Here is a 26480-nt window from a genome sequence, read left to right on the forward strand (position 1 = left end):
AATAACTTAGCATAAATGTTCACCAATGAGACCATGTGTCATGCGCAAGACCCAGACCCCTAGCTCCAAAGTCAAGCTCACACTTGGAATAAAAGGGTTTAAAAGGGTCTTTTTTGTGTCCGCCATAACCTGCCATTCATCAAGGGTTTTAAAAAATTACTTGGCAAAAATTTTCCCCCATAATGAGAGATGGTCATGTGCAAGATCAAGCCCCTTAAGCTAAGGTAAAGGTCATTTTTAGCTGGGTTAAAGGTTAAAGGGTCTGTTTCTTGTCCGGTCCTATAAACTCTGCCATTGATGGAGAGATTTTGAAATTACTTTGCATAAATTATTAATTTCCCTATAATAAAGACATGTCATCACAAGCCCCAGACCCCTGCTCCAAGGGTAAGTCCACTTAGAAGTCAAAGGTGTTTTTTGTGGGGTCCATAACTCGCCATTTATAAAAGGAATTGAAAAAAATTTTTGACACAAATGTAACCTTTTAAAAAGGGTGATCACGCTTAGGCCCCGGGCCTCTTGGAAAAGGTCACTAAAATGATGTTGATTTTTTTTTGCGATACAACTTTATCATTTTTGGGCATGCTTCGGGCCCTTTGTCACCATGCAATAGTGACAGCTCTTGTTTTAAAAAAAATGCATAATAACTTTTGAATGATCTTTTTAAAGGGAGGTAACTACAAAAATTGAATGAGATGCAATAAAATATCCTGTTCTGATGGAAACCTGGCTCCAATGTAATGGGTTATTTTGTTTCTTCGATTTGACCTTCACAGAAATGAGAATTACAAAAATGTATGAAAAGTGAAAAAAGTAACAAAAGAAGTGTTTTAGACACAAATTTACAAATTTTTAAAATTCAACTTTTTAATTTTAAGAATATAAACAAATTTAATCGATGTGAAATAAAATTTCTTTTCCCTTTGTAGATTTTTTTAAAAACAAAAAATGTAGAAATTAAAATATTGTTCAAAACAATTTCATAGATTATCATTTGGTAATTCTTCTTCCAAAGCCCCTTTGGGTTTGGGCGAGTGAATTTAATGATTAAAATTTTAAATTTAAAACTTTTTTTTGGTGAATTGTCGACTTATGATTTCTGAAATTTTGTCTCTGCCCCAACATTGTTTTGCCCTGCTAGAAAAAATTTTTGCCTTAAAATTTCTATGTCCAAGCTGTTTTGCAGCATTACTGCTACTGTCAGCAAAAGGTCAAACGTCAAGAGTTCTGAAAAACTTTAGACTTAATTTAGTGTAGCCTGTCTCACAATATCATCTTAGCTTTTGTCATAAAAAAATAAATTCGAAGTATGTGCTCAAATGTGCTTACTATTTTGTTGTAGAATGAAAAAAGTATTATTTAGTCGATAGTTTTACTTTCAGAAAAAAAAACCTAATTACAGATTCAATTCCATTATTTTTTTCTGACCTGAATTTCACCTTTTGCTGCCTTCAAAAAATTTGTTTTTTTTCAAAAGTATAATAGATGCAGCTTTAAGGGATATCTTTACAATGGTTTCATATTTCTTTCTTCTTTTCAAACAGGAAAATACTGAACACCGACATATTTAAACTGCAGTAAGCTTAGTGCACATCCTGTCTTAATGATAATAGTATAATCCCATCCTCCAGAACGAGAACATTCTAGCCCTATATTTCAAAATTAACTGTTCAGCTGAAGGATTTAAAGCCGCTTTTGTTTTTTTGCAAACGTTTAAAAAATTTTTTGTTTTTAGCTCGCTATTCGAAGAATATCAGCTATTCTACTCCCCGGCCGGCGTCAGCGTCGGCATCACACCCGGGTTTAAATTTTTTGCATGAAGTACATAAACCCATCCTTTAAAGGATATACTTTGAAATTTTTATTCTTTTTCTAGGGCAATTCCACCTCACTGGGGCAAGTTCCCTAACTCTAAACATGATTTTGAGCAAAATTTTGCCCTTTTGACTTTGAAAATTCTGGTTAAAATTTTTCATGCAAGTTACTATCTCCAAAACTAATGCAGATATTGAATTGAAACTTCACATGTGTCTTCGGGGTTATAAAACTAGTTGATAGCACCAAGTCCCATAACTCTGACCTTCATTTTGGCCAAATTATGCCCCCTTTTGTACTTAGAAAATTTTGGTTAAAGTTTTGCGTGCAAGTACATACAGCTACACCTGCGAGGAATTCAAGAAATAGTTCTTGAACAGTTCTTGAATCTAGTTCTAGAATAGTTCATGAACATTAAATGGCAGTTCTAGAACTTCCAAGTTCTAGAACTTTTTCTAGAACTAAACCAAGAACAAATTCTTGAACTCCTAGTTCTAGAATGACAATTTAATGTTCTTGAACTATCCAAGAACTAGTTCAAGTATTAATTCTGCAATGATCTTGAACAGTTCAAGAACTTCTAGATATGATTACAGAAGTTTGATATAATTGAGTCCCTTCCTTAGACTATTCAAGAATAAATTCAAGAAGAAATTCAAGAACTAATTTAAGAACCCTGTCGAAAATTTCATGAACTGATCTTGGCAGGGGCTACAAACAACATTTTTTTTGAAACTACATTACTGTTATTTAGCAGACTGACCATCCTATGAAATCTGTCAACTATAGGTCAAAGTGATGTTCAGTTAGTGGCCAGAGACTGGTCTGTTTTTAGTCTCAGCTACTGTGAAATGACATTTTACACCCTCAACAAATGACATGTTGAGTAAAACAGTAAACTAGAGTGGGATTGGGAGCATAATAAGAAGTAAACAATAGCTGCATAAAATACAAAACATTAAGTTAAACAATGTATAATTTACTTTAATCTCAAGATTGAAATCAGGGTCATGAAAACTTGTGACATTTTAAAAGGATTTTATATTTTTTTAAAAGGAACAATTAATGACAACACCATAATTACTTATCTGATATTCATTATACTCGTGTTCCTTTTAAACCATTACTTACTGTAGTTGATAAATATTTCCTGCTTATTTGCTGCACAAACGTCTCAAAAATTGCTGAATCACGTGCAAAAAATTTCCCAGCATGCAACAAAATAATGGAAACTAATCATGTGACATTATGAATTTAATGTTCAAGAACAGTTCAAGAACTTATTCATTATTGTAAAAGGTAATAAACCTAAGTTTTTTGTATAATGAATGAACAGTTCAGAAACTCACAATTGGGTTCAAGAACTGGTACTGAACTAGAAAAAGGTTTTGAATTTTAGTACTTTTAATGAACCTGTGTTCAAGAACAATTTTGGTTCTAGACCAGCAGTAACTGTTCCAGAACTCTGGTAAAGTTCTATAAGTTCTTGAACTTCTGCAGTTTTTGAACCAATGTTCAAGAACCATCATTGTTCTAGAACCACAGTCTAAGAACTGTTTTGCTGGTTCAAGAACAGTTCTATAAGTTCTTCAGAAGTTCTTGAATGTTCAAGAACTTAATACTAGTTCTAGAACATTTTTTACAGGGGTATTACTAAAAGGCATATAGATTTGAAACTTATTTTTTCTTTTTCTAGATCAATTACCTACCTCACTGGGTCAAGTCCCATAACTCTGACATGTATTTTGGCCAAATTATGCCCCCTTCTGGACTTAGAAAATTCTGGTTAAAGTTTTGCATGCAAGTACATACAGCTATTACTAAAAGGCATATTGATTTGAAACTTATTTTTCCTTTTTCTAGATCAATTACCTACCTCCCTGGGCCAAGTCCCATAACTCTGACATGTATTTTGAGCAAATTATGCCCCCTTTTGGACTTAGAAAATCCTGGTTAAAGTTTTACATGCAAGTTACTATCTCCAAAACTAATGCAGATATTAAATTGAAACTTCACATGTGTCTTCGGGGTTATAAAACTAGTTGATAGAATCAAGTCCCATAACTCTGACATGTATTTTGGGCAAATTATGCCCCCTTTTGGACTTAGAAAATCCTGGTTAAAGTTTTGCGTGCAAGTACATACAGCTATTACCTAAAGGCATATAGCTTTGAAACTTATTTATTCTTTTTCTAGGTCAGTTACCAACCTCACTGGGTCAAGTTCCATAACTCTTAACATGTATTTTGAGCAAATTATGCCCCCTTTTGGACTTAGAAAATTCTGGTTAAAGTTTTACATGCAAGTTACTATCTCCAAAACTAATGCAGATATGGAATTGAAACTTAACATGTTTCTTCAGGGTTATTAAACTAGTTGATAGCATCAAGTCCCATAACTCTGATATGCATTTTGGTCAAATTATGTCCCGTTTCGAACTTAAAACTCTTTTGATATTTAACATTTTGGGTAATAATTTCCTGCTTCTGTGACAATATTTCGAATAGTCGAGCTTGGCTGTCTTACGGACAGCTCTTGTTATATTGAAAAATCAAAATAGATTTCCGAAATTTATTTATTTGAAATAGCATTAAATGTTTTCTTTGGCGGGTTTTAAGTCACTGCGTAAATGGATAAGAAAATCTACATCTGGATCTGAGTTTTGCACAGAGAAATGCGAGAACAAGAAAAAAAAGAAAACTCAAAACGTATAGATTTACTGGCTTAAAGATTTGCTAGATCGGAAACATTTTATGAGTCATCTTAAATGTTGTCATTTTAAACTTGATTAAAATTAAAATTATGACCTTGAAATTTTGTGGTAGATGACTAATTTTATTATATAAAGGTATGTTTGTTATTGTAAAAGTATTTTCAGGTACAGCAACTATTGGCTGCTCCAAGGCTGCGTGTTTACAGTTCGCTGCCTTCGAAGCACATCTGGCCCCTCACCAGTGTGTGTTCGAAACCCAGCCGACCTGCTTGGGTTGTAGAATTCTTATCCAGCTGACTTATTGAAGGTAGAAAGTTCTACCCATGTGATGACAATGCCTTAAAACTGCCTGGGGGAGTACCAGACTGAGTTCTCTATGCTTCGCAATCAAACGCTGGCAAAATGCATTGTGTCAGTGTGTTGCGAAGTTGAACCCAACGAAAAATGAAATAGTCACTGATGGAATCATTTTAGATTGCAAGAAAAAATAATACCCCGCCTCCTCTTCAAAAAACAACAGATCTGACAAATAACTCATGATTTGATATTTCATTCTTATTATGGTTGTCGATGTTGTAACACTAAATTGGTTGAATTTGAATTTCTAGTTAATATGGAGATTTTCAGAAATATTTATGACACTGTGGTTAGAACTATTTTGGATTCATAAAGAAAGATTATGCAAGTTAAGCAAGGAATTGATTTTCAAACAGCAAAATTGAGATAGTAGTTAGGAATAAGGCCGAGTTGAAATATTTATCTTTCTTTTTATTGACAGCTATTTCAATACATTGATGATTGGGTGCTTTGTGCCTGTCAGCAGACAACTATCTTACCTTGTCACCTATTTTGAATATCTATGCATGCTATTTCACAATACAAATATAATGATTAACACCAATATCTTTGCTAATTGAACATTTTGAAGTCTTTGTTGACAACAGATAATACTGTCTTTTACCTTGTATTGTTATATGTAAGATAGTGTTTGTATCTTGACAGGGAAGAAGATCATGGTTTTGGTGTCTGGCCAAATTCCTCGCCAATATGAACAGTTGCCAAATATCTGCAGTCTGTACACAAATCAAATAGGCTATATTCCTTGGACTATAATTATACTCAGAAGTTCTAAGTACATGGAGTGAAAAAGAGAGGTGTTCCAGGATGTTTAGAACATGACATATTGTGCGGACTGTTCTAAATAAAAGTTGGCCAGTGCAGACTGAATAGTCACGTGATATTATGATTATAGATTCAGGTCTTGCCCCTTTCAGATGTGGATACTATAACTAGGACTTAAGGTACCAGATCAAAACAGTGTACTATTTTATTCCTTTGACTACAATTATTAGAAGATTACTCCAGAATCTTTTTAGAACACTGTTCTGGGTAAAAATTGTCAAAGGAATATGGCCATACTGTGTACATGTAATGGTTCAGCATAATGACAGGATTCCTGTAATACATAACATGAATGAAATTAACGTGCCCAAACTGGGCTAATTAAGGGCCAGGGGACAGGGATTTCCCATGCTGTTGTCAAGTCTGAAGCCCTGGCTGGCTAGTCTTTATGTTTAGCAAATAAATTTCTTAACAGGAGTAACCTCCAAAACCCACACCCCTCCTCCCTCCCCTTGTTTTTTTCAACTTTGACTTTTTACTTCAATAATTAATGCAAATTATTGAAACCCCTGTCAGGTTAAAAAAAAAATTCTAACTCAAATGGACAGTAGCACAGACAGACAGACAGATGTAAAAGATTTTTTTTCCGATTTTTTTATTAGCATCTCTGCAACATCTGAACTGAAATTATTCCAAAACCTTTCAAAATTTCATTTATATAAAGTCTGCAGAATCTGATAGTGTCCTATTATAAATTGTGAAACAACTTTTTATGGTGTTTAGTGGTAGGTTAAGATAACCTAAAAATTGCTGAAGTGGTGTTTGATCCCCTGTGGGGCTCTTGGGTGTCAAGTCCATAGAATTTTTCGTTTTACACAATAGTGCTAATTATTGGCACTTACCATATATTGATATAAATCTGAGGTGAATGGCCGGGAGGCACCCGGGGAATAATAGCCTGAAATTGGCGAAATATATAAATATTTGCGAGTTTTCTATTGATTGCATAAAATCTAGACCTCTTCTGAAATAAGTCATGTGCAGAACTGTAGAAAAACTACTTGAGTTATAATGGCAGTCACGTTTAGTTCTATAGAATAGTGTCGGTTATGTTTGACCATGATTATAGTGCCGTACTAGCTGTTCCCGTTACATTTATAGGTACAGTCAAACTTCATTCGCTCGAACTCGATGGGACCGACAAAATTTGTTCGAGTTATCAGTAGTTAAGTGCCATTTACCAATTTACATTATAAATGGATTTTGCCAGGACTTAAACAATCCTCAGAGTTCAAGCGAAGGTGGTGTTCAAATTATCCTAAGTTCGAGCAAACCATGTTCGACTGTACACAAAACCTTGTTATGTAATTTGTAATTCTAATTTATTACATTGTAGAATGAAAGTCTGGTGTGTAATATTTTACATTGTGACAGTCACTATAATTTTGTATTTTCAGTCAATATACATTATATTCGTAGTCAATTTATATTTACTGTCAGTATGTATGTTTTTAGCCAGATTCAGCTCACAAAAATCACATAGTGTCACAGGTCATAATTATTACAGTTAATTAGCATATATTATGTTTTAAAGGCCACAAAGTTAAACTTTAAAAGCCTTAATGACAAGTTTCTTTTAAAGCAATAACAATTTATTTACACGAGTATAAGGTTTCCAATTATGAGAGAAATTATTTTTCACCAGAAAAGGATATACTAAGAAAGAGTTATAATTTTACTCCAAATTTAAGAGAAGACAAAAAAAGATCAGTCAAAAATGAGTCATTTTTCTTTATCACAAAAGATCATGCAAAAATCAATCATATTAAAGCTATGATAGGTGTTATATCCTGTGATTGATCAAATAGTCGTGTGGTTTGTGTCCTGACACACACCTGTTGTAGTTACATTCTCCTCATGTTTTAGCTAATTTAAGACAAATTGACAAAAAAATGTTACAATTCAATGAATTCCCACACCCACCAATACACAAATAAGGTCTGTGTAGGTTTGCAGGAATGTACCTATTGAAATAGTACATTTAATTTTGACATTGATATTCCTGGTACAAATGAATATTGATTAGTAATTTATTTCAGGTATCAAAAAAGAAAATCCTTTAAAATTGAAACATCATTCCTTTGCGAAATGAACCATTACAGTTCTGCACTGTACACCATTCAGTCAGTATATTTTTGGTAACACACCCCTTTTAACAGATATTGGTACTGTCCAAATTGAAAGAAGGACAAGTTCATTATATAAATTTAGCAGGGTAAGGGTTAATTGTCACAGGGAAGGTAAATACTATCACAAATTCATGCCAGGGGAGCTAACCAACGGCTTCTGTATTGGGTGTTACAATTTCATGCCAAGGGAGCTAACCAACAGCTTCTGTATTGGGTGTTACAATTTCATGCCAGGGGAGCTAACCAACAGCTTCTGTATTGGGTGTTACAATTTCATGCCAGGAAAGCTAACCAACAGCTTCTGTATTGGGTGTTACAATTTCATGCCAGGGGAGCTATCTCTGTATTGGGTGTTACAATTTCATGCCAGGGGAGCTAACCAACAGCTTCTGTATTGGGTGTTACAATTTCATGCCAGGGGAGCTAACCAACAGCTTCTGTATTGGTTTTTTTTTTCACAATCGTCCTGCACTAAGGCATACTAAAATGGTTCAAATCTAGAACAGTATGTTTATAAACTTTAAGCAAGCTTTTGGAAATTTTTTGAAAATGGATTAGAATGAAAAATTGTACACCCATTAGATATTAAACTTTCTTGCAGTTTGGTGAGAAGTAGCATTACTCTAATTCGTAAATATTTAGACCAGTCGATCAAGAAACACGTCAAACTTCTCATGTTTAATCTTATGATTGAATGTAATTATAATGTGATTATTTATGTACATATAAGCCCACAGAGTCGGACAATATGGGTGCGATATCACCGATAACTTATCTTAGTTCCTGACAATACCGGCAAATATTTGGTCAGATATGGTCAAACATGGTTTTAAGGGACACAATGACATTAAAAGCACGTAAGCTGTTTGCATACAACACTTTTGATAAATATTTCTGACCATGTTTAATTTGTTTACGCCCGAAACATTAAGTAAATATTGAAAGAATGCCCCCCTCCTCCAAACATAGTACATTAATTGATATTCCATATCATGTACATGTATAGAAGAATGTTGATCCCCTAATTAGCAAATTCTGCAAAATTGTATAACAGGGTTAATTATTTCTGCAACTGTTTGACCATAATCAGCATTTTATAATTACAGTTTCACCATTAGATATTTCTTGTGTTTTAGTAAAATCGTAATTATGTTTTTTTATTTTCAGAGAATAGAAGTTCATTTTCACTGAGTAGAGAATTCAAAACAGTTATCACACCTACAGATGTAAGTAGACAGGTTTAAAAAGAACAAAACAATTGAACCGCACCATGAGAAAACCAACATAGTGCGTTTGCGACCAGCATGGATCCAGACCAGACTGCGCATCTGCTGTCCGCTTTCAAAGCCTATATTGCAGTTAGAGAAACCGTTAGCGAACAGTATGGATCCTGTCCAGGCTGTGCAGATGCGCAGGCTTTTCTGGATCCAAGCTGGTCGCAAATGCACTATGTTGGTTTTCTCATGGCGTGGCTCAATTATTCAATTATTTTAGAACAAGAAGACATCTAAAGCATTAATCTAAATATTCTGGCAGCACTGAAATAGAGCTGCTCAAGCAGAAGGTGGTCTTGATTGCATCCCCAGATTGCGCCCGGTACACCGATATGGCCCTATTTGCTCCAATTCCAGTTAGTCTTTTTGCAGGCAAATCAGTTCTACACCTGTTGGACATGCATAATAGCCCAGCTGAAACATCACGGTACATTTCGGGGAACTGATCATATGGTCAGGATAGCCCGGTATATGGTATGAATTGAGCCTACCTAGTAAGTGCCTATGGTGGCCTTTATTATGTCAAGAATAGTAAAATATCCATCAGTTAACACTCTGCATCATCATTTCATCAGACTTGGATATGTCAAGAGTTACAACCCTTACATTAAAAAAAGCATGGTTTAGAACACTAAGATCTGATTGAATTGAGTGATTGGCTAGATTGAAGACATGTACTGTAGTCAGGCAAGAGTTGTGTGCCCATGAATGCCATATTTCACTATGTTTTTACAAGATGCTAATTATAATAACTTGTAAAATCATTAAAACATTGACATCTACCAGTAAAAATATTTGAGATATTTAACATCACTGTATTTCTTGTGTTTTTATTGCCTAATTTAGAGTCATTTATCATTTGAATGTTCTTTATCATTGAATTAATTAAATGAATTACATAAAACACTATAATGATATAAGCTATAAATAACATTGGCTACAGTATACAGAGTTGATAGAAAACATGAAAATAGATTTTTCTCATGAATATAAATTACTTTTATCTTCAGTGAGTGATGAATATATCAAATTGATTTCTGTATTACAACATGTAGGGACTTAGCCGGATCCTGGAATACACTGGGATAGAATCATTTCAGAGTGCTAGATGGGGGTTATGATGCTCTCCAAGTCCCTTAGCTCAATAGGGAGAGTTCAGTAAACCAATAAAAACACCAAATTTAAAATGGTTCATCCCTTTTTATTATTCCCCCCCCCCACCATCTCTCCCCCCACGAAGGTGGAGGGATATAGTTTTGGTGTTGTCCATCTGTTTGTCCATCCTTACAAACCATATTGGCTATAGCACACATTAAACCTGATTTAATTCATACTCACACTCAACAATCCTTGTGGCAATACCTACAAACTGACCTATACTTAACTAGTATATAAATGACTTCCACCTTCAAACTTGAAACCTTTATAAACAAAATGTTTGGTCCTTTAAGTACAGCCAACATATATGACCCAATTTAGTTCATACTCGTACTCAACAAACCTTTTGGCAAAACCAACAAAGTGACTTATATGTAGATGACCTTGACTCTCATATGACCTTCACCTTCAAACTTAAAGCCTTAATGAACAACGTTTTTGGACCTATACAACCCACATAAATGACCCAATTTAGTTTGTACCCACACTCAACAGACCTTTAATTATGCAAGACCTTTAAACTGCCTTATATAGTTGACATTGACCTTCCTAATAAAGCAACATCTTCGGACATATATCCTGGGGCATGACTTTATGTTTTGAAAACACAGCTCCTTATTTTTTTTTAAATGCCCCTAATTTCATTAATTGTCCACATTAGAGCAGAGAATCCTGTATAAGAATGGAAAGTGACCATTTTTCTGTCTTATATTATTTGTTCACACAAATAAAAATAGCTGCAGACTTTTTAGGAGTTTGACAGTATTCAACTTTCCTTATTTAAATTTGCATTCCTTTGTCATTATACTTGTCACTGTGTAGACGTTTACCTATTTGATTCTACAGTTGATATGAAAAACGTTTGCTGTATTAACTGTCAAAACTGGTGCCAGTTCATTTAAATTTTGTTTTTATAAAATTTCTTCCTGTAATCTTATTATATTACATTTAAAAGTCAAAATTATTTAAGAATCTTTTATGGAATAAAACACATTTAATGTAGGTAGAGCTATTATACATAATTGTGCAATTATAGAATATTCACATTATAACAGTCAAGGACAAATGTCAGAAATTGCGCCATAAGTGAATAAATTATTACAAAATTCAGTCTGCATTTGTAGCAAACTTGTCATATGACAGAACAAGATTTTAATTTAATAGTTTTGTTGAAAAATTAAGGGGAGGAAATTACCAAAATAAGTAGTAAAAACGACATAATATACGCATAATTCTTGTCATCAGGTTATAAATCCACATTTCATTGTAAGTAATGCAACTTTATGACTGTTATTTTAAAGCAGTCAAGATATTTATTTCACTTAAAAATGTTTAGATGTAATAAAAAAAATATAATAAAAATGTCAGAAGGATTTGCCTAGCAATCTAGACCAAATGATGACCTTGCAGAAATGTATCTTCCTTTATTATGCAAATTTAAAGACAGTCACATCTTAATTATGCTATATGTTTATTATCACTTGTTTGTTCATTATACCCCACACAAAACAAAGTTTAGGGGGGTATATAGGAGTGAGCTTGTTGGTCAGCCGGTCTGTTGGCCGGCCGGTCCGTTGGTTTTCATGGTTTCCGGACGATAACTCATGGAAGGCTTGACAGATTTAAATAATTTTTGGTACACTGGTGTAACATTATAAAATAAAGGTCAAGTTCAACTTTGAGATCAGTAGGTCAAGGGTCAAGGTCATAATGAACCTGAACAGTGAAACGGTTTCCGGATGATTACTCGAGATTCACTTAAGCCTAGGATCATGAAAGTTGATAATGAGGTTGGTCATGACATACAGATGACCCCTATCGATTTTTAGGTCAGTAGGTCAAAGGTCAAGGTCACAGTGACCTGGAAAAGTTAAACCATTTCCGGAGGATAACTTGAGAACGCTTTAGCCTTAGGATCATGAAAGTTTATAGGAAGGTTGGTCATGACCAGCAGATGACACCTACAGATTTTGAGGTCAAAGGTCAAGGTCACAGTGACCCAGAACAGTTAAATCATTTCGGTACAATAACTTGAGAATGCTGAATGGGCCTAGGATCACGAAACTTTATAGGGCGGTTCAATCATGACCAGCAGATGATCCCCGTTGATTTTGAGTTTAACTTTGACATTCGCTTACTTCTGTGACAAAGCTGTATTGTGGGGGTATAATTCGTCACTCCTGTGACAGCTCTAGTTACAGTCAGCAACAGTCAGTTACTCACTTATTGTATACCTCTGTAGCAAGTCAAAGACTCTATTGACTGTCTATACTGTCTGTATTTTGCAGGTACGACAGGCCCTGGGAACAGCAATATACAAGGCCCTGGACTTTGGCCTCAGTGAATCAGAGGAGCCGCATCTGAGTTCTGACCTGGAGGCCCTGATAGAGTTCCTCACAGATCACCCAACAGATGATGATGAGGGTATAGATATTGAGAGAGATTCTGACCAGGATATTGACGACAGTCAGGGTCGTGAACAGTCAGAGTTCCAGGATATCATTGATGTAAGTTTTCCTGCCACTGAATGAGAATGGTTACCATGGTAACTGGTCATTATGTCTCCCACATCATTGTGTGGTGGGAGACATATTGATTTACTCCTGTTTGTCTGTGTGTCCGTCTTGAACAACATGTGTTTGCCAATAAGTCCTCGGCCAAGTTCGATAACTAGCCAAATCGACCCAGGCACTTTGGAATTATGGCCCTTGAATTACCAATAGGCCGCTTACTCCAATTACACTTTTCTAATTGGCAGCTTACTCCAACACTTACTCCTAATCAAAGGTATATTTTCTGTGAGTAAACAGTATATAAAGACAGACTTACTATTCAGATGATTATGTAGTTGTGGGAGACACTATATAGTTTTGAATGTGACTTTCGGAGCAGTTTTCCTCTTCCCTTTAAATTAGACTATCAGATAAAAGTGGTAGGCGGAAGAACGAGACAACTGAATTTTTTTTGGAAAACATCTTGATACAAATCTTATTATATCGAAAGAGAAATTATTCTTGCCTGCCTATTTTGTCTGAGCATTTGCCAAGCATAGATATTCCTGTCATTCCCTAGGGAAAATTCTTGTCTAAAATAGTGTGCAGTGCAGTTTATTGACATCATATATGGTACTAACACATGACATCATAAACTACATAATAATGCCAGGAAATACCCAAATCTGTATTGAAGGTGATGGGCATAAAAATTTATTTTAATGTCTGTTTAAGAAAGATGTTTTCCAAACCCTCATTAATTTAAGAAACCCTCATGACAGCTGATGCTTGGCTTTTAAATTGAGTAGGGTAAACCCTGTCTTGCACAGGCAGGCATGTAAGATCTTTTTATTCCATTAGTATTTAAAACAAACAAACAAACAAACAAAAAAAACACACACACACAAAAAACAACAGCACATCTAAGCTTAACATTTTCTGTCAAAGTACCCTGGACCTGGAGAATCAATGGAATATAAAATGGTTTATTGTTCCTTTTATAGCACAGCCAGCTTTCTGAAAGTGGATTAATGTGTTTGTTGCATGATCTATGCTCAGTTCATCTTCACTGTAATATGGAAGGAAAAGTTATGAGAACATATGTTCCTCTAAGTTCTAGATAAGAACATTAAAGAAGTGAAATTATATATTAATGAAGGATAGATGGGTCTTTGTCGATTTGTGACTATAATATCTATCTTGGGTATAAAGTAGTTGGTAGAGAGATGAAACTTGTGACTGAGTGTCTGAGTGAGGAGCCCATTAAACCCCTTCTTACTGATACTTCATGGATCATACAAAACCCCATGCATTAAACAGAATTATCATAATTTATGAAATTATTTTATAATATTTCGTTATCATGAACTGTTACTTAGCCTTACTATACAGTAAGTATACATAAATGTCAGTCGAAATATCTTAAATAAAAAATCAAGTCTTTTATGGGAAGGGTTTTGTCCCTATTCAAAATTCAGCTATTGGTGGGGGAGATCGAGGCCACAGGTTTTGGTTTGTTGTGGATGGGTTATGTCCTACACCCTCTGAGTGGCCCTGCAGTAGTTAAGAATAGTTTAATTTCAAGTTACTGCTTAATATGGAGGCCTTAATTATGATCCACCTACGTAAAACGAATAAAATTTATTTCTCTTCTGGATTTGATAAATCATTTATACCATTAAAATTAAGCAAATTGTGTTTTGAATTTTAATAGGTGCTGTCACCGATGTGATTGCACAATGAACATACTGGTTGGATTTCTCAAGTTTCAAAGTTTACATCATTTTTCATCCTGTTTTCGTTGAAATGGGGTACATTTTTGTATGGTATGATAGCAGTGCTAGATTGTCAACATGATAAAGAAAATATAAATGATGATACTGTAAAATGTCTTACAGCATAATTACGCAGTGCCATGAGAAAACCAACATAGTGGGTTTGCGACCAGCATGGATCCAGACCAGCCTGCGCATCCGCGCAGTCTGGTCAAAATCCATGCTGTTCGCTTTCAAAGTCTGTTGCAATTAGAGAAACTGTTAGCGAACAGAATGGATCCTGACCAGACTGCGCAGATGCGCAGGCTGGTCTGGACCCATCTGGTCGCAAACCCACAGTGTTGGTTTTCTCATGGCGCGGCTCATATATATTAAAAGGTATAAAAGCATTTCATAATACCACTTAATTCAGTTGTAAGATAAAAACTTTTAAAAATTTTGTATTGATGGTCTTTTAACATAAAAGAAGATGGATTACCTAGATTTTTGGTCCACGGTTTCAGATAGAGTTGAACAAATTCACAAATGATAAGAATATTTCTAAAAAGTGTTTAGGCTAACCCTTAATAATTGTGTTTATGAAGAGAAAGTATTTGTTTGTTTGTTTTGGGTTTAAACAATATTTCAGTTATGTAATGACTGGCAGTTAACCTTAACCAGTACGTGTTCCTGGATTCTGTACCAGCACAAACCTGTTCTCCACAAGTAACTGCCAACTTCCCCACATGAATCAGAGGTGGAGGACAAATGATTTCAGACACATTTTTGTCTTTTATCAAATCGTCACAGAGAACATATGCCCCGCCTCAGGGATCAAACTCACGACCCAGAGATCTACGCTCTCCCTATTGAGCTATGCGGGCAGGCTAAAGACAAAGTTTGGTTAGGGGGAGGTTTAAAAAAATCTTTAGTATTGAAGTGTTAGTGTCGGTGACTCTGTAGATTTATAAAACATTGTTCGCATTAATCAAAGGAATAGATATATATAACAAGCTTGTTTTAATTTCTGAATCCAACAGTACATTTACTACATGATGTATGAGATTTAAAAGTTGGCTTAATGAAAACTGGTGTCATTCACTGAAATATTTTATTAGGTTAGTGAAAAAAGAGGTTGAAAGGTTATTTGACTTTTAATGATGAAGATATTTTTAATCAGGTGAAAATATCAAACAGGACACTCTTTAATTTTGACATTCCATAGTTGTAGGTGAAGTTTTATTATAGGGAGTCAAGTCATAGCTTTAGGACACATTATTTTTATGTTGGTCGTGACCTGACCAATTTTTGTCTTCCAGATCAAAATATACACATGTTTTGTTAAAGTTACATTTTTTTCATAATTTAAGTGAAAGAAAATGCATCTAAAATATTTTGAGGCCTGTCTGAATGATGAAGATTTACTGACTTTGATGACTTGACTGTCAGTAAAAGAAATTTCAGCTTTGCTAGGAAAAGGAATTTAGGAAACTCTCTTGACAGTAATCTAGACAGCTGTCTTTATGTGCAGGTGTTCTTCGTAACACACATGATCTTCAAAACAAGTGTTATTCTACACATTTTGTCATCTACCAAAGTGCCCTTCTGTACAGGTTTTCTTCTACACTGGTGTCCTACAGTCTACACAAGAATCTTACACAAATGTCCATCTATGCAGGTGGCCTGCAACTAAGATGTCCTACACAGAGTTGGACTTTTACCACAGGAGTCTGAAATTCTATCAGTAAGACCATAAAAGTCTATCTTTACAAAAAATACCCCCTATAAGACCATAAAAGTCTATAAAAGTCTATCTTTACAAAAAATACCCCCTATAAGACCATAAAAGTCTATCTTTACAAAAATATTATTTTTTGTAAAGATAGACTTTTATGGTCTTACTGATAGAAAGTCTGAAATTCTATCAGTAAGACCATAAAAGTCTATCTTTACAAAAAATACCCCCTATAAGACCATAAAAGTCTATCTTTACAAAAAATACCCCCTATAAAAAAAATAGGGGGTATTTTTTGTAAAGATAGACTTTTATGGTCTTACTGATAGAATTTCAGACACCTGTGCTTTTACACAGGTGTCCTTCTACACAAATGACCTTCTATGCGGGTGTCCTACAACACAGGTATACTTCTACATAAATGTCCTTCCACAAATTTTGTCCTGCTACACAAATGTCATATGCAGTTGGCCTATAACACAAGTGTCCTTCTACACAGGTGTTTTTTACGCATATATTATTGTATGCAGAGGTCCTTGTACAGTTTGTACACAAGTGTCTAAATTCTACACAGGACTGGAGCCCATCTGTGTCTAAGACAAGTAAGTCTTGATTGAGCAGCATGTAAATTCTCCACCATGTGTGTAACAGTCATCATTTTCTTTGCAGATGAAAATAATATTAAAGTAATATATTTCTGATTGTTGTAAAAGCAAAGTGAAATAGAAACCAATTTTCACATGCCACAGTAATTTTCAACAGTAGCGGAAAATAGAGAATTTATGATACCTTAATTTATAGAAATGTTTTGCCTTTCGTGACCATGTAGATGCCGTTTTTTATTGCTTTGAAATTGGTATAGAATATAATTTAATAGACTTGTAAGCAATTTTGAATGTCAGAATTATACTTGAGGTTATACTTTATTGCAATGATATTAGTATTGTTGGAAAAACTTTATTTTGCTTAAAGGACTACAACTTTTATGATCACTGACTTGTTAAATTTGAAATGAAACAGCATTTTCTCCCTGGCTGCATTTAACTTGCATGATACAGCATTTGTTTTTCAATGTTTAGTAGGTTTTAGTTTTTTTGTGATTTTTCTCCATTTTTTAAATGTGTTCATTTTGGAAAGGCTGTGTCACTTAAGAGCCAGGAATTGCTGGCATTTTCTGACTGTTCATTGAGTCTTCAGTAATTTTCTCTGCAATCAATGTACAATAGATATTAAAGTTTAAACAAAACTTAAGACACACACTTGATTAGAACATTCAGAAGATTTGTGTTTTAGCAAACTGGGTAATAATTAACCCTTAGCATGCTGCAGGCGAATTTAACAGCCTTTGCAAACAGCTTGGAACCAGATCAGACGCCGATTAAATCGGCGTCTGATCAGGTTCCAAGCTGTTTGCTACTCTGACAATATTTCTTTCAATTTTGGAGCAAATTGAATGAACTTTACAATTTTAGCAGACGACATTTCCAGCAGACGACAATTTATCTAGCATGCTAAAGGTTAAAGAAAAGTTATTATGAAGTCCGGACAAAATAACCCAGTGGTAAGCCTAAGGGCATTTAAGTTCAGGAATAATCTATAACATTGCTATTAAAGGAAACAATAGCTTGTTATTTTCTTATTATAGTTATCTACCAGACAGAATAATGGAAGTTATTTTCAAGGTGTCGTATATTTAATGCAGTACTTCTATAGTAATGACTTGGCTGAATACAAATGATATTGTACTCATTTACGGAACAGTGTCCCTCTCTAGAGAAACTATTGAACGAATTTCTTAGCATTTAAGAGCCCCTAATCCAAGGTTTTATTAAGAAGTGAAGAATTTATTCCGCTGTATATGAGATACGTATTCTCTTGCATCGGTCACATGATCTTGTTTGCTGTTGGTTCCTAGCTTCTCAGTGTCAAGGTCATTCATGTTAGGAAGCAGTCTGACTGGCTAAATGCAGCAGGAATCTCGTGTCTGATGTAAGTGCCATATCAGTGCCTCTCTCAGGCATTGATCCTGTTATATCTACAGTCAAACTGCAATCACTCAAACTCGATGGGACTGACATTTTGTTCGAGTAATACGTAGTTTGAGCCATCGAACAGTATGCATTATATAATAATTTTGCCAGGACTTGACGATGAGTTTTAGCACAGGGTGGTGCTCAAATTAACCATATTTGAGTAAACGAAATTCGACTGTACTACATCACTTAAATACTCGGCGATATATGACCATTTTGTGTCGATTCGCCGTAAAACCTAACTCACTCGCTCACTCACTTAAATAATATTGGTAATTTGGTATGAATACTTTAATTTTAATCTTACTTCATGGTGATGTATTTAGGCAGTCCAGATATAAATGAATCAATATCTGTTCTTCTGTCCCTCAGTAGTGGTAATATATAATCAGCTGTGTCAGCAAATCTCTGTTGGTTGTTGGTGTACTTATTGTTCAGAATCTCTGTATGGTTCTCTATTGATTTATCTGTATTGCCAGCTCTTGATTGAACAATTTCTTTAAAGACCTTCAGGAAATAAAGGCACTCTGCATTTAGGCAACTGAACAAGATTTCATTATTTTATGAACACATTTATGTTATTAACAGTTCAGCCATATGTAATCATATACTAAATAATTGGACGTTTAGGGACAGCGTGATTACTGTCGCCTCATAACATAAATGATGTTAACCTTCAGTTACAATATTGCAGGTAACTCGACGGCTTAGCTCAATAGGGAGAGGGCAGATCTATGGATTGCGTGGTCACAAGGGCAATCCCCTTATGGGCCATATGTTCTCCGTGACGATTTGATAATTATAAGACATTGTGTCTGAAATCAATCGTCCTCCACCTCTGTTTCATGTGGGGAAGTCGGCAGTTACTTGCAGAGAACAGGTTTGTACTGGTACAGAACCCAAGAACACTGGTTAGGTTAGCCGTCTGCCATTACATAACTGAAATACAGTTGAAAATGGCGTTAAACCAAAACTTCTAACAAACAGTATTGCAGGCATATTGTCATCAGTTATAATAAAATTGCTGCTCAGCACAATTGTCTGCCAAGTGTCTTTGTGTTGGACATGAAAGGAACATCAATAGTGGCTATTTATTTGAAGTGGAAGCATTATTGAGTAATTAGATACTGTATATAGACAATTATGATCTTCCAGTGCGACTGCCAGTTTGCAATTGATTTTCTTTGTTTTTTCTTGGCAATCTGTATGGTACCATTTACTGGAATTCCGAAGCTTCTCTAAGAATCAATGGTTAACTGTTCTATAATGATATATAATGACAAAATTAGTATGATACACTTAAATGTGGTGACTGCATTCTGGGTTTCTAAAAAGTGCATACATTGCACGATGAACATCACATCACAGCCTTACAAACTATGGGTTATTAGATCTTGCATCTGTACATTACTTAAAGAACAAGCTTGCATTTGAAATAAATCAAAGTTATCATACTTAGCACAAACAGAAAACCATATGAAAAAAATGGAATGAATGATTGTGATAGTTGAAAAGATTTATACATGCATTGTCTGCAATAAAGTAAAAATAGCCTTTTAATCAGTTGAAATTAGCATCACATCACTTTATAGGACCTTAAAGGTCAGTTTGACTTTGGGACTTGTATTATTTTTTAACTGTTTTGGAGCATTTGAATAAGTTTATACCGTATAACCCTGTATTAACGCCCCCCTCTAATTAATGCCCCCCCCCCCAGTTTTTTGGGGAAAATAAAAAAATCTTACCTTCAAAAATTGGTCCTAGATCCAACACAATAATATCCAGATAATAACAATTCCATAACAATACAAATGAATTTAAAAAAAAACACACTTTATTAACACAAACTTTTAAACACGTCAACAGGCATGGCACAAATAAATCTACTGTGTGTAAGTACTGAATATGCCACATCACTCAGCGCGCGACTTTACACAGATTCCCGGTACGATGACGTATCGGGTTATGTCAGTGCATGAATTGGGATGAATAGGGGGGGGCGTTTATACGAGTTACTGACATTGTTTGGATCAAATTTTTCGTAAAATGCATCGCCCCCGGGGGCGTTTAAACGGGGTTATACGGTATACACTATGTAGCTGAAAAGTTTTTACTACCTGGTAGAAAAGATCTTTTTCTCTTTCTAATGGGCATCAAACCTGAGTCAGCTTTGGCAAAACACTAAAACCACTCAACATATGCCTGGAACCAGTTGTCATAGTCACCATGAATCTGTTGACATGTTCAGTTTTAACAAATCATATATCTGTTGACATTATGCCTTGATCTAGTTGTCATTCACCATGAATCTGTTGACAATGCCTTGAACCAATTCTGACACACCATCCATTTTGTTAACAGTGTCTTGAACCGGTTCTCACACAACATGAATCTGTTGACAGGGTCTTGAACCAGTTGTCACACAACATAAAACTGCTGACAGGGTCTTGAACCGGCTGTCATACACCTAAATCTGTTGACATGGTCTTGAACCAGTTCTGACACACATCATTCTGCTGACAGTGGGTTGAACCACATCTCACAGACCATGAATCTGTTGACAGTTCCTGGAACCAGTTCTCACAGACTGTTGACAGTGCCTGGAACCATTTCTCACACTCACATGAATCTGTTGACAGGATCTTAATCTGCTGGTCCTTTGTGATCATGGAAACTCCATTAATTCATGCCCGTCATTATAGCAAGCACTGGCTTTAGTAGAACTCTGTTGTAAAATATAGACCTCCACTTAAGCCGATGCCAGTGGAAGTGTCAGGCATCTTGTCTGTTTGATTACCTCACATGAACAGGTTCAGTCTAACCTCATCTGCTATTATTAGTCCCCTACTGGTTGAAAACCAGTTTCGGGGACTATAGGAATGCACTTTTCCGTCATTCCGTCCGTCCGTCCGTCCGTCCGCAATTTCGTGTCCGGTCCATAACTCTGTCATCCATGAAGGGACTTTAATATTACTTGGCACAAATGTTTCCCATGATGAGACGAAGTGTCATGCGCAAAACCCGGACCCCTAGCTCAAAGGTCAAGGTCACAATTGGAGGTCAAAGGTCAACAGGGCTTTTTTCCTGTCCGGTCCACAACTCTCCCATCCTTGAAGGGATTTTAGTATTACTTGGCACAAATGTTCCCCATGATGAGATGATGTGTCGTGCGCAAATCCCGGACCCCTAGCTCAAAGGTCAAGGTCACAATTGGAGGTCAAAGGTCAACAGGGCTTTTTTCCTGTCCGGTCCATAACTCTCCCATCCATGAAGAGATTTCAATATTACTTGGCACAAATGTTCCCCATGAGGAGACGACGTGTCATGCGCAAAACCTGGACCCCTAGCTTAAAGGTCAAGGTCACAATTAGAGGTCAAAGGTCAACAAGGCTTTTTTCCTGTCCGGCCCATAACTCTCCCATCTATGAAGGGAGTTTAATATTACTTGGCACAAATGTACCTCATAATAAGACAATGTGTCATGCACAACTTTCAGACACCTAGCTCAAAGGTCAAGGTCACACTTAGCAGTCAAATGTTATCATAGCATGAACAGGGTCTGTTTCGTGTCCGGTCCATAACTCTGACATTCATTAAGGGATTTTAATATCACTTAGCACAAGTGTTCCCCATGATGAGACGACGTGTCATGCGCAAATCCCAGACCCCTAGCTCAAAGGTCAAGGTCACAATTGGGGGTCAAAGGTCAACAGAGTTTTTTTCCTGTCCCGTCCATAACTCTGCCATCCATGAAGGGATTTTAATATTACTTGGCACAAATGTTCCCCATGATGAGACAACATGTCCTGCGCAAAGCCCAGACCCTTAGCTCAAAGGTCAAGGTCACAATTGGAGGTCAAAGGTCAATAAGGTTTTTTCCCTGTCCGATCAAGAACTCTGCATCCATCAAGGGATTACAATATTACTTGGCATAAATGTTTCCCATGATGAGACGACGTGTCATGCGCAACACCCAGTACCCTAGCTTAAAGGTCAAGGTCACACTTTGAGATCAAAGGTCAAGAGGATTTTTTTCCTGTCCGGTCTATAACTTTGTCATGCAAAGCAGGATTTAGATATCAGTTGGCACAAATATTCCCCTGGATGAGACAACATATCATGCGCAAGAACCAGGTCCCTAGGTCTAAGGTCAAGGTCATATTTAGAGGTCAAAGGTCAAATTCAAGAATGACTTTGTACGGAACATTTCTTCTTCATGCATGGAGGGATTTTGATGTAACTTGGACCAAATGTTCACCACCATGAGGCACCCTTGTTTTTAGAATTACGTCCCTTTGTTTTACTATAAATAGATTTTATTGTAACTTTTTTATTACTGGCGGTAGAGAAAAATCGAGACCACTTTTCTGTGGTACAGCATGCATGTTACATCCAATTTTTAGGTGTATTTTGACCTATCTCTACCTGGTAAAGAGTTTCTTGTGGACTTATATTATATAGATTTTTTTTTTTTTTTTTTTTTTTTTAAAGATTAATTTCCCTTTGTTGTTACTATAAATAACTTACATGATAACATTTTTATAATCAGCCAAAAAAAATTCAATATGAAAACAACTGTGGGTTTTTATATATGCACATTTTAATCCAAGTGTGTTGTTATAACATATTGTATATGTAGTACAATATTGTTTATACATCATTGACAGATATCAGTTCATTATGTTATACTGCAGTAGAGAAAATTAGGTGCCTTCCAGTAGGGGACTTTGTATTGCATGGCAATACTTCATTCACTTGTTTTGCTTGGAACTTCTTTTAGATTGATTTGAAGATGGTGCGATGACCTTGAATCAGTTAACATTACCACGCTTCTGTATGGAGAGTCTTACACTAATTGAATTGTACTTAAATGGTTTACATTTCCTCAGTAAACATTTAAACTGGATGCCATGGTGAACAGAGCAGATCTTGATCAAGATCGACACTGGTTGCAAAGGCAGAATCAGTCCTGTTCGATCAGCATGATAAGGGTTAATGTATGTGTTTTACATCTAAAAAATATATTATTTACTAACTCTGTTTATCATTTTGCATCTTTTAGTGCATTTGTTGCATCGCTATCATCAGGGGCGCCACTGTAGTAAATGCTGATTTAGTATTTACGTGCTATAAATCTTGCCAAACAATTTAAACGCTTTATACGAAGATGGATGTTTGTAAAAAGCTAATTTAATACCTGCATTTATACAATTTACACCAGCAAATACCTCTGACATCTCTTGCATAAATAATTGTGAGAAATTGCGAGAAAAGGTGCACATTTTATGTAAATTATTCTGCTATAATTGATGGACTAACAAAAATGCAAAGGAAAAAAAGAAACTGAAATCTCTCCACCTGACAGTGTAATTGTCGGTGCAAAATGAAAATTAATGGAAAGGTGTTCAAGTTGATGAAATTGTTCATGCTTGAATGCCTAATTTATGTCATTTTAGTTTCAAACTTGAATAAAAAAGGTAAATTATGTAAGACAACGAAAAGAATTTATGTTGATGAATGACTGAAAGAAAAAAATAATTAAAATTGTGGTAGAAAGATTTTTAGTTTGTATACATATGACACAGACATCCTGCCAGACCTGCCACTAGACAAATTATAAAGAATTTGTCACAAAATTTCAACTAATGTAATTATGACAAATGCCAGTCTTTTTTACCCCAGTCACACATACGGCGCGGATAGCTACGTCTTAGCCACGGATAGAAACGTAGTAATCCATATCGATCCGTACCTGAGTCATACCTTAAAGTAGTAATCCGTACCAATCCGTACGGCTCAGGTACGGATCGATACGGATTACTACGTTTCTATCCGTGGCTAGACGTAGCTTAGATCCTCGCCGTATGGTTGACTGGGGTAGGACTGATTGAACTATTTTGATAATCACGTAGGATATAGACTGGCAGTATTCACAATTTTAGAAATAAAGATTTAAAAAATGATGTATCGAAGTCTAGGAGCTAACGTTACATCCTGCTACAATGTTAATATGAATTAAGGAAGTGGACCCATAATGTCAGTGGACAACTTCCGTGCAATTTCTTATTTTCTTCTTCTGTTATTCGGCATTTTTCAGCCGTAAGTGTTCATACGAACAATGGTTCCGTATAGCAGCCGGAGAACGCTGAAATCATATATGGGGAATAAGTAATCAAATAGAAATTACTGATTGTCATTTTGGGTCTCCTTAAATTGGATATTTGACTCTGAATTAAAGGAGTGCTTGAGCTTTGAAAAAAAGGTCAAATTCCACTGAGTGTAATATGGATTGAATTCTACATCCTCCAGATCTGGGGTCTGTCACACTGCCTGCACTGCACCACTGTGCAATTGTTCTACAGTATTTAGCCAAATTGTGTAGACTTGCTCAAAGCACATTTTAAAGCAAATTGTTAGTTTAAATGATATTGTTATTTTTTATGGTGTCTCTAAATTTAAATAAGAAGTAATTTTAGAGATGTCACATTTAGCTTTTCCTTTTTTCTGCAACATTATGTGTTAATCTAAATGTGGTATTTAGACACATTTTATGACATTTTTCTCTTTTGAATTCATAATATATTACTCTGTTAGAGATTTATTTAAGGAACAAAAGTAGTTTTAGTAATTACTACAAACATTTATGTAGAGTTTGATTTCCACCAGAATTGATGTAAATTATGTATGTTTTATTGATTTTTTTTTTGAAATATTTTAATTACCTCCCTTTAATAATTACGAAAGTTACAAAAAAACACTGAGTACATAATTTTATTTTTCTTTTTATTTCAGTTTATCAAATTTCTAGTTTTACAGTAAATTAAAATGTAAACTGTAAAAATCTGTACGAACACAAATAATTTTGGTTGAACAGATCTGTTATTTGACCCAAATCTGATTAACCACCTTTAAGGAAGGAGTGGGAAAATGCATGCATGCAACCATTTACTTTAACGAACGTGTCAAACTGTTATTTTTGCTTTTTTAAGTTTTTGTTTTCTTGCTTTGAAACTGAAACAGTGTTTCTTAGAAGTTATTAAAATTATTTATAGGCAGTCGACTTTTACAGGGAAACATGGCTAAATGCGTAATACGTATTAAATCTCTCATGAAAAAGTAGTACCAGTGTTCTATATATAAATAGTCAATCTCGTAATTCCCTGTAATGTTACTGGCCCATTATGTTCTTATGTTATAGAAGGATTAACACCTTTTATAATCCTGTTTATTTTCAGTGTACAGAAATACCAGTTTTAACTTCTAGTCCTGCTAGTTAGATGTGCTTATTTCATACAATACAATGTTAATTGTTAGCGGCCGACAAAAATCAAAATAATGTAATATGTGCATTATAAAACTAAGGTTGCCTGAGTAGCTTCCCTTTCATTTGATGATTGGTTTTAGAGTGCTGTTTAACATTTTGTTGTTACCTTACCGATTTGATCTTACCAGATTAATACAATTTAGATTTTGAATGTTAGTAAAAATACTAGTCTATTAGACCTACATTGTTAATTTCTTATTTCCGATGATCAGAAATCTGATAAACGGAATACAAAGATACTTCTATTTTCTTGTCCATGACCCAAATAAAAGAATTTTAGATTGTATAGAAAGTTGAACTTATATTTTGATTTAACGATAGCTTTACGTGCTTTTATAAAATTTAAGTTATTTACTTAGCATATGCTGAAGTTTGCGTGAAATATCAAATATCGTAAATATGCGTATAAGTGGTATCAGCTTGTCAGTTTTTTTTGCCCTATATAAATAGAAACAACTCAAACAAAATATCTAAATTACTCATAACTGAAATTACTTAAGATTTGATAACAAAATAGCATGTTTTTTAAGATAGACAGATATAATATTACAGGGTTTTCCTGTTGTTTCACTGACATTGGCGTGGGCAGACACATCATACAATAATTTCGATAAAAATTAGCCAGATTGTTAAATGCGGTAAACAGCTCTGTTTTCTGCACGTGCACGATTTCATTTTTCAGGAATACTTAAAATCATGCCCTGCCCTTACTTCACCGCACCACCACCATTTAATTTAATGAGTTCTTAGAAGTTTATCTGCATTTATTGTTTCATTTAAATGAAAATGATTTACATGTATTTTCTGTAAATAGTAAAATTTCAGAATGAAGTTTTCTTTTGAATAAATTATTTATGATTTCTAAATGCAG

The 26480-nt window shown here is 35.0% G+C and overlaps 1 protein-coding gene across 1 annotated transcript in view; it reads left to right on the top strand.

The window, feature by feature from the left end:
* Positions 1–26480, top strand: part of LOC123549300 (protein spire-like) — a 105282-nt gene that overhangs the window by 15727 nt on the left and 63075 nt on the right. The window contains exons 2-3 of the mRNA XM_053546734.1: positions 9007–9065; positions 12560–12778. Coding sequence (XP_053402709.1) covers positions 9007–9065; positions 12560–12778 — 278 coding nt within the window. The remainder of the gene's footprint in view (positions 1–9006; positions 9066–12559; positions 12779–26480) is intronic.

Source organism: Mercenaria mercenaria, chromosome 6 (assembly GCF_021730395.1).
Source record: "Mercenaria mercenaria strain notata chromosome 6, MADL_Memer_1, whole genome shotgun sequence".
In the NCBI taxonomy this organism is placed as follows: domain Eukaryota; kingdom Metazoa; phylum Mollusca; class Bivalvia; order Venerida; family Veneridae; genus Mercenaria; species Mercenaria mercenaria.